The 10,287-nt window shown below is 42.0% G+C and overlaps 2 protein-coding genes across 2 annotated transcripts; both read right to left on the bottom strand.

The window, feature by feature from the left end:
* Positions 1–1,027: 1,027 nt before the first annotated feature.
* Positions 1,028–2,467, bottom strand: LOC119745142 (cell adhesion molecule 3-like). The gene has a single exon (XM_038221367.1). It carries the CDS (start codon positions 2,465–2,467, stop codon positions 1,028–1,030), a length of 1,440 nt encoding a protein of 479 aa, XP_038077295.1.
* A 3,882-nt stretch (positions 2,468–6,349) lies between these two features.
* LOC119746493 (cell adhesion molecule 4-like) lies at positions 6,350–10,125 on the bottom strand. The gene has a single exon (XM_038223463.1). It carries the CDS (start codon positions 9,423–9,425, stop codon positions 7,908–7,910), a length of 1,518 nt encoding a protein of 505 aa, XP_038079391.1. The 5' UTR covers positions 9,426–10,125; the 3' UTR covers positions 6,350–7,907.
* Positions 10,126–10,287: the final 162 nt, after the last annotated feature.

Here is a 10,287-nt window from a genome sequence, read left to right as displayed (position 1 = left end):
GTTTTTAATCAAAAATGATATAAAGCAATATTATACAGCACTGTAGAGCACACTATTAACATGTGACTTTATCCTTTTATGTTAGTAAAAGACGATAATTCGGTTTTAATACATTGTATATGGTCTCAGAAAATGATAGTCATCATTACACTGGTCTCTTGTGAAAAATTAATATCGCAATATTTACAGCCTTCCCTTAATAACTATTTGTTTTCCTGTTTTCGTTTGTTCATTACTCCTATGGGAGAGAAAATTCACAGAAACTGAATTACACTCATGGCCTACTCTATAGGCCGAGATGTTTTCAAGTCATTTCTGCAGTTCAAATCAAACAGGTCTGCAGTTTTTCCGCTCTTTTTTCCACTATAAAACAGTGCAAGCAAAATAAAGCCAAAATTGCTGCAACAAACAGAAGCCATATATAAAATCTATAAACTCTAAAAAGTCACATGCAGGTCAGATTTGACCGGAAATATGGGTTCTTCTTAAGGTGATACTTATCATATCAGGATAAAAACATGACACCTTTTTCTAGATGTTCGTGTCATTTCCGGAATTGTCCCAGAGAAGTGTAAGTTTGACCCGGAAAAGTGTGGTCTGCATTTTCTTTTTCAGAACCTCACAAGCGCACTAGAGAGATTGTTTTGTTAGGTGATGCTATCGTTAACTTAATATTACTGCTGTCTTCACCAGTCAAACGTTCAAATCTTATCTGATCCTTGACCGTTTTATCAGGTGAAATATGACTCGGATTCCGATCAAATCCGACCCGGAACTCTTTAAGTGTATAATACTCTCTATTCAACTAAAGCATTTATTTTTTTGATACGGCATGAACGTCTGCTTGATTTGTGGGGCTCCCTTCCACCTCTGTGATAATTCGTTTAAAAAAGTTATGCTTGCGGAAGAAACATGACTTTTTAGTTCGCATCCACAGTTGGCAAGGACAAACTGGGAGGGGGGAGGTATACACCGATTTCAAGTTGACAAAGGATCAGATAACGTTTGTTTTGGTAATATTTCCCCCTTATTTCCGCAGTCCCCTCTGCCGTTTTCCCTTCACCACATCATGATTGACGTATAACTCGTCCTCTTTCCCTCTACCAACTGTTACCGGCGTCTCGTATTGGTTACTGCTCGCTGCGACGTTACCATAGACCATCTCTGAGACAGGCCTGGTCCCATTCCCATCACCATCTGGCGGGCATGTAAGATCCAGGTATTCCGGTACCAGGCCCTGGTATGGCGATATCTGAGACTTGTCCGTGCGGCCTGTGTTGGACAGACCGATGTAGTCCGCACCTGGATCGCGCTGATCGTCGTCGCCTGCTCGAGGGGTATTTGCCTTGCGGCGATGCTTCGTCTTCATCCGGAGCAGGATCAGGCATGTTATGATCACAATCAATACCACGGGGATGCAGGAGCCGAGTGCAATGTAAAGTGTGCTTGTACCTGATGGGGAGCTTGTGTTCGAACGATTCGGTGGAGCTGACCTCGAGGCGGGCACGGGTGTGGTTTTCACCGAGACGATCTGAAGTGTAGCTGTGCCCCACGCACGCCCATCTGCCGTCACATCGGAGACAAAACACGTCAGGAGGATCTCCTCCGCGCCTCGTGTGGTTCGTACGTTGGTCAGGTTCAACATGTCACCTTGGATCTGATGGTCAAAATCGAGGCTCTGTGACACACTAGGTAAATCCCAGGTGTACTGCCGGCTGACTTCTTGGAAGAAGCGACCAATGCACCTGAAGGAAACGTTGCCACCGCTTTGAATTGACAAGAGACTCGGCTGTATCTCGGCTTCCGGGGGAATATCCACAATTATGGAACAGTTTCGCGTGTCACGTAGAGCTGAACTATTCAGCAGACAGTTCAACTCCAGACCGTCGTCAATGTCTGTTATACGATGAGTGTATGTCAGAACTCCCTGAGAAGGCCCTGCCACTAGGTTTGGACCTTGGTACCAAGAAAGCTGGGCTGGGGGAAGGCCGCCTGAGGAGTTACACGTAATCTGGATGTCAGCGCCAACCTTGTGATTGGATAAAGGGTCGTTCGTCAGACAATGGGGCGATTCCCCATTGGGTGGAACGATAACAGTGAGGTATCCTTGGGCTGATGATAGGGGCCTCTCACCATCATCCACCGGTAACCTAGATCGGTATAAATCACATGAGTAACTACCTGCATCTTCCAATGTCACGCCACTGATCATCAATCCAACAGTGGTATAATCCAGATCGCGTGGCGACGCCATGCAGGTGTGTCGCGCTGTTACCATCGAACGCCTCCCATCACACTCAAACACGTCATTGTGATGTCTGAACAGCACTGTCTGCCTTCGGAACAAGTAATACAAATCAATTCCCCTCCACGTACATCGCAGCTCGGTTGTTTCTCCAAAGACAACAGTCTTGCTGCCTGGTCCCTCAATGAGTTCGATATTCTGCGCACTGCTAAGACCAACCATGACAGTGATAAAAAGCACCATTCGACATAAGCTTGTAGGCGGTAAACCTAACGCACCCATGGTGTTGGTTTACTGGATTGAATTTCCTCAGGAGCTTGTTGTTCAGTAGCTTATACGCCGGCACGAAATACAATGTAGTTCTGAACCGGATACGTCGACTTCACTGTGGTCATTGTATAGCTACACTGCAATCTGAGATGTGTGGAAGCTCGTGAACACCATGCGCATTATGGCATAACACAAACGAAAATGACGGTTGAAATGAAACTAAATGTATATCATGCTTATATTTCCGCGACATCACTTCCCTATATAAACCTTTTTAACACAAGACCCGCGTCCGAACAGGCCTATCTCTCTTAAACATGTACATGTGCACCCAATCTTTAAACCAACCTCGTCCCCAGTGCTAACAGTATTTCCAACCTCATTTCCGATAGTAAGCCCTGGATAGGAAACTTTCTTCCTGTATCCTGATTTGATACCGCAATTTGCTAGTAATGGATTTATATTGTGTAGTTGGTGTTGTTATGTACAACGTGCATCACGTGTTTTCACGATCAAAAGTGTGATTATAACGTCCACACCTTCTCAAAAATACTCCTTTCCTTTCCAGTTTGCTTATATTCAATATGAAATGTGATACTGCATATTGACGGGCCAGATTGAAACATTTTAACTTCCAAAAACATCGTGTTTTCATAACTCACGGCGCGACGAATTGATGTTGTTTTTACCCCAGACAACGCATACAAAAACAAACGCTAATATGTAACACATGCAGGCACCAGACTATTCCTCATTTGCATACGTGTTCAAAAATATTGCACATGCAAATGATCCAATACCAGGGTGAGAGACGAGAGCAGGTAGTGGTGGGCACGTACTGCTTGACACCCTGGGGACGAGGTTGTCTGTAACTTAGTTCGTTTTAATGAGGAAATTTGAATGTTCATATTCATGAGCAAAACTGTGACGCTATCTTTTGGGCAAAATTGTGACACTATCTTGTAGGTAGTCTGGTTCCCTGACATAACAATTTCCCCCGACGTCCAGACATCTAAATTGTAGGTCAGGCAGCCTCCAATGCTCAAAATAAACATGACGACATTGACGGCCCTTTTTCAAAGCTCGGCTTCGTTTCCGAATTCGCTTTATCACTTAAAGCTTTTAATGTTCCGATATATATCACTTATAGCTTTTAATGTTCCGATATTTTTTTTAATAAATCACTTGCTTCATATATCATACAATTATGATATACAGTTTTATATTTCTGCAAGAAAACATTGACTAATGTTGATCTGCAATCCTCAAAGTTAGGGACCCAAATAGCCTGCTAGCAGGCGGAGCCGAATGGAGACCACGCCGAGTTTTGGAAAAAAAATTCAAAATCAAACATGACGCAGCAAAAAGTTCGCCCCTCGTATAGGATCCGAGTATGCTTGATGCACAAAATCGTCGTTGAATTTCAAGTTTTCTAAATGAAAGCAATGAATATTAATTATCAACTCATTTTTAAAAGTTTTTAATAAGCAATTAGCAGTTAATAAAACCTATATTTGAAAGAGATGAGTATAAAAAGGCTATTCTTGTTTACAAAATAATGTATAATCAAAATTACTCCTTTGTATATGACAAATACGTTTACACCACTTATTCAGATTCGTGAAACGAGACAATCCACTGATATGGCACAGAAGATTCCTTTTGCAAAAAAAAACCCAATGTCATACCTCAAGCTTTGCTGTAACTGGTAAAATCACTAAGAATAATTTGCATGTACATTTGAGAACCACGACTTCTCCAACCTCATTTAAATCTGAACTACGTTAAGCGTTCAGTCAGTAATATTTCTGCAAATATTTATGTATTATTTCGCTGTCTTCTCTGATTATACAAATATAAATAGGTGCTGATCTACGGAGTCAAACTTGGTTGCCATAATAATAAGGTGCCGGATGGGAATTTCCCTGTGTTCTCTCCCAAAGGGGGTTTTCGCCCCTCCCGTAATCAGCGAATATAATTATAACAATATATTTTCTTGATGTTACAAGACAGATACAAATTCTTTGTGTTCACTGAATTCACCGTATAGTAAAGCCTGTTAGCGATATTGTTTCACACAGTACATGTAGTTATAATAGTTTTACAATATTGTATTTATAATATTTGCTTAACAATTTATTATGCATTAATCCAATAATACTTTTATCCCATTGTATTGTTTTGTATTGTATTGTATTTGCACTGTATTTGTATAAATGTTTGTAGTCATTTTTGATTGTATGCAGGGCCCAATGGAAACCAGTTTTGAACTGTTTGGGCATACCCTGGGTAAAGAAATGTAATAAACAAATAAATATTATACTCGGAGAGTATTTGGGCGCTATGCGATTGTCGACGAAATGAATTCGGCAAACTTCGGACATTTTCGGAAAAAGGAGAAATTCCTCCCGTTTTAGTCACGTGACGTAAATTGTAATACAATTACCGAAGGGTACCTGACCTAAGATTCATCAGGAATAGTCAGAATCTTTTGGTCTGGGAACCAGACTATCTTGTAGGCAGAAAGAGCTTCGTGTGAGTGTCAAAACTGCTTAAATACAGTTGCTGGAACAAAAAAATGTTGTTTTTCCTCAGAAAATCATTTTGCTCTTTGGTGGAATTATTACATGAGATCGAGTCGGTCGATGAGCAAACGTTTAGCACAATCTGTTAAACTTGGGCGATGTTTTAGTTCACAATTTTTGTTCAGGGAAAATCGCGATGTCATGAGTGACATCACAGATGCAGCACCCTCAGATATGTTTTTGTTTAAGAAATATGTTGTTATACGCGTAAGTTCATTATCCAGTTGTATAACAGTTTGCTATTTTTTTTAAGCTCAGATGTATGAGGTATTTCCTCAAAATATTTTGGCGCGAAGTTGATTCCATGGTCTGTCAAGGAAAACATCTGCGTCAGCTATCAACATACCGACAATTCTAATATATACCAACAGGATATGTCTCCAAGTTAAATCAATATTTACAAAGCAACCAATGCATCTCTGCATTTAAAGTCCTCTTTATATTTGTTAATAAAAGTATAAAGCATATTTTACAGCACTTACAACACACTAATATTATTATAATCAATAAAGAATATCAAGTGACTTTTTTCTTTACGTCAACAAAGGAAGAGTAATGTATTAAATTTCAATATGCTCTTAGAAAATGATAGTATCACATAGCAACATAATCGTCTCTTTTTAAAACTTAAGATCGCTAAACTGTCCCTTAATATTGTTTAGTTTTTCAGGTTTATTTTTTCAACAGCTACCCTCATGGAAGATTCATTCACAGAAACTGAATTACAAGGCCACAAAGTTTTAAAATCATGTCAGGAGTTCACATTTAACATGCAGGCACCCACGGTTTTTCCTCCCTTTTTCTCTACAAAACGATGCAAGTCGTAAATGAAGAGAATCGTTGCTGAGAAAAACAAACCATAAAGTCCTATTGTTATATACCACTTAACTCCAAAACACCAGAAAGTATCATTGTTAGCCTGGACAAAAAAACGGTCAAATATTACTGGGGTTAATCCGGATCAATTTCGACATTGGGTTTTTAGAGTGTAGGCCCTTATTATTCTCTTTTTAATTTGAAAAGACTTTTTATAGATACATGATGGTCTGCTTATTTGTGGGGCTTCTCCCAGCCTCAATGGTTTGTTTTGCCTATGTACAAAAAACGTCATGTATGCGTTCGGGAAAAAATATGGCTTTTTAGTCAACTTCCACAATTGGCAAGGACCAACTATATAGGGGTGCCACGGACTAATTTCAAGTTGACCAAGGATCAGATAAACTTTATGGGGTTGGTTTTTATTTTTGGGGGGGGGGATAATATACTTTCCCTTTTAGTGTTTCCCCTTATTTCCTAGGTCCCCTCTGCCGTTTTCCCTTCACCACATCATGGTTCACGTATAACTCGTCCTCTGTCCCTTTAGTGCCAACTGTTACCGGCGTCTCGTATTGGTTACTGCTTGCTGTGACGTCTTCGGGAAACCCAGTGACTTCATAGACCGTCTCTGAGACAGGCCTGGTCCCATCCCCATCTGGCGGGCAAGTAAGATCTAGATATTCCGGCACCAGACCTTGGTAGGCTGATCTCTGAGGCTCATCCGTGCGGCCTGTGTTGGACAGACCCATGTAGTCCGCGCCTGGATCGCGCTGATCGTCGTCGCCTGCTCGTGGTGTAACTGGCAAATTTGCCTTGCGGCGATGCTTCGTTTTCATCCGGAGCAGGAGCAGGCATGTTATGATCACAATCAATACCACGGGGATGCAGGAGCAGAGTACAATGACAAGTGTGCTGGCACCTGATGAGGGGCTTCGATTTGCAGGCCTGTAAGCAGGGTGTCCAGTTGTGTAACAGTTTGCTATGTTTTAAGCTCAGATGTATGAGGTATTTGCTCAAAATATTTTGGCGCGAAGTTTATTCCATGGTCTGTCGAGGAAAACATCTGCGTCAGCTACCAACATACCGACAATTCTAATATAAACTAACAGGATATGACTCGAAGTTAAATCAATACTTACAAAGCAACCAATGCATCTCTGCATTTAAAGTCCTCTTTTTATTGTTAATAAAAGTATAAAGCAATTTTTACAGCACTTACAGCACACTATTTACAATCAACAAAGAATATCAAGTGACTTTTTTTCCTTTACGTAAACAAAAGGAAGAGTAATGTATTAAATTTCAATATGCTCTTAGAAAATGAAAGTATCACGTAGCAGCATATTCGTCTCTTTTTAAAACTTCAGATCGCAATCTCTAAAATGTCACTTAATTGTTATGTTTTACAGGGTTCTTTTCAACAGCTACCCTCATGGGAGATTAATTCACAGAAACTGCATTACAAGGCCGCGAAGATTTGAAATCATGTCCGGGGTTCACATTATTAAACATGCAGGTACCCACGGTTTTTCCTTTTTCACTACAATCGATTCAAATCCAAATGAAGAGAAACGTTGCTGAGAAATAAAACCTTAAAGTCCTATTATTATATACCACTTAACTCCAAAACACCAGAAGGTATCATTGTTACCCTGGACAAAAAAAACAGTCAAATATTACTGGGGTTAATCCGGGTCAATTTCGACATTGGGTTTTTAGAGTGTAGGCCCATATTATTCTCTTTTTAATTTGAAAAGACTTTTTATAGATACATGATGGTCTGCTTATTTGTGGGGCTTCTCCCAGCCTCAATTGTTTGTTTTGCCTATGTACAAAAAACGTCATGTATGCGTTCGGGAAAAATATGGCTTTTTAGTCCGCTTCCACAATTGGCAAGGACCAACTATATAGGGGTGCCACGGACTAATTTCAAGTTGACCAAGGATCAGATAAAATTCATGGGTTTATACTTTCCCTTTTAGTGTTTCCCATTATTTCCGCGGTCCCCTCTGCCGTTTTCCCTTCACCACATCATGGTTCACGTATAACTCGTCCTCTGTCCCTTTAGTGCCAACTGTTACCGGCGTCTCGTATTGGTTACTTGCTGTGACGACTTCGGGAAACCCAGTGACTTCATAGACCGTCTCTGAGACAGGCCTGGTCCCATCCCCATCTGGCGGGCAAGTAAGATCTAGATATTCCGGCACCAGACCTTGGTAGGCTGATCTCTGAGGCTCATCCGTGCGGCCTGTGTTGGACAGACCCATGTAGTCCGCGCCTGGATCGCGCTGATCGTCGTCGCCTGCTCGTGGTGTAACTGGCAAATTTGCCTTGCGGCGATGCTTCGCTTTCATCCGGAGCAGGAGCAGGCATGTTATGATCACAATCAATACCACGGGGATGCAGGAGCAGAGTACAATGACAAGTGTGCTGGCACCTGATGAGGGGCTTCGATTCGGTGGAGCTGACCTCGAGGCGGGCACGGGTGTGGTTTTCACCGAGACGATCTGAAGTGTAGCTGTGTCCCACACACGCCCGCCTGCACCTGCTGTTTCGGACACGAAACATGTCAGGTGGAATTCCTCCGCGCCTCGTGTGGTTCGTACGTTGGTCAGGTACATCATGTCACCTTGGATCTGATGGTCAAAATCGAGGCTCTGTGACACATTGGGTAAATCCCAGGTGTAAAGCTGGCTTACTTCTTGGAAGAAGCGACCAATGCACCTGAAGGAAACGTTGCTACCGCTGTAAATTGACAAGAAACTCGGCTGTATCTCGGCTTCCGGGGGAATATCCACAATTACGGAACAGTTTCGCGTGTCACGTAGAGCTGAACTATTCAGCAGACAGTTCAACTCCAGACCGTCGTCACTGTCTGTTATACGACGAGTGTATGTCAGAACTCCCTGAGAAGGCCCTGCCACTAGGTTTGGACCTTGGTACCAAGAGAGCTGGGCTGGGGGAACCCCACCTGAGGAGTAACACGTGATCTGGATGTCAGCACCAACCTTGTGATCGGATACGGGGTCGTTTATCAGACAATGGGGCGATTCTCCATTGGGTGGAACGATAACAGTGAGGTATCCTTGGGCTGATGATAGGGGCCCCTCACCTTCACTTAACGGGAGCCTTTCCTCGTCTACATCACAGGAGTAATTACCTGCATCTTCCAATGTCACACCACTGATCACCAATTCAACAGTGGTATGATACGGATCGCGTGGCGATTCCATGATGCAGGTGTGTCGCGGTGTTGGCATTGAACGCCCTCTAGAACACGTAAGGCTGTTGTTGCGATGTTTGAACAATACTTCCCAAATTCGGAAAATGTAACGGCTGTAAGATCCCTCCCAGGTACATCGCAGCGCAGTTGTCTCTCCAATGACAACAGTCATGTTACCCGGTCCCTCAACGCGTTCGACATTCTGCGCACTGTTAAGACCAACCATGACGGTAATAAAAAGCACCAATCGACATACGATTATAGGCGGTAACCCCAAGGCACCCATGGTGTTGGTTTGCTGGTTTGATTTTCCTCAGGAGCTTGTTGTTCATCAGCTAATACGCCTGCACGAAATAGTTTTGAACCGAATACGTCGACTACACTATGGTCATTGTAGCTACACAATCTGAGATGTGTGGAATTAAGCTTGTGAACACCGTGCGTAAACGAAAACGAAAATGACGGTTGAAATGAAATTAAATATAGTTCATGCTTATATTTCCGCGACATCACTTCCCTTTAGCCTATATAAACCGGGGTTTTACTTGTTCATGCATCGATATGGAGCTGTGTACAAGCCACAGGACATAGTTCGTTTTAATGAGGGAAATTTGAATTGCAATATTCATGAGCAAAACTGTGACGCTACATTTATGTTAATATTCATGAGCAAAACTGTGACGCTATCTCGTAGGCAGAAAGAGTCTCGTGTCAGCGTCAAAACTGCTTAAATACAGTTGCTAGAACAAATAGAATGTTGTTTCCTCATAAAATAATTTTGCCCTTTTGTTGCATTAGTACGTGAGATCGAATCAGTCGATGAGCAAACGTTTAGCACGAACTGTTTAAGTGAGCAATGTTTTCGGTTCACAAAATGTGTCCAGAAAATCGTGGTGTCATGAGTGATATCACAGATGCAGCACCTTAATATATCTTTTCGTGTCAAAAATATATTATGTTATACGCATATGTCTTAGTAGTCTATGTAATAGACGCTCGTTGTTCGTACGGAGCACACGGCTCGCCCCGAAGAACGGGTGATACTCAGACTAATGTCTTAGTAGGGCGTCATGTTATATTAAAGTTTGTACGGCAGACGGATAGTGCCAATATAGTGTGAATATATTTTTTTTTGGTGCGTGTGAAAA

Source organism: Patiria miniata, unplaced genomic scaffold, assembly GCF_015706575.1.
Source record: "Patiria miniata isolate m_02_andy unplaced genomic scaffold, ASM1570657v1 HiC_scaffold_7, whole genome shotgun sequence".
NCBI lineage: Eukaryota > Metazoa > Echinodermata > Asteroidea > Valvatida > Asterinidae > Patiria > Patiria miniata.
The sequence above is the reverse complement of the archived record's forward strand: the minus strand, read 5'-3'. Positions and strand labels throughout refer to the sequence as shown.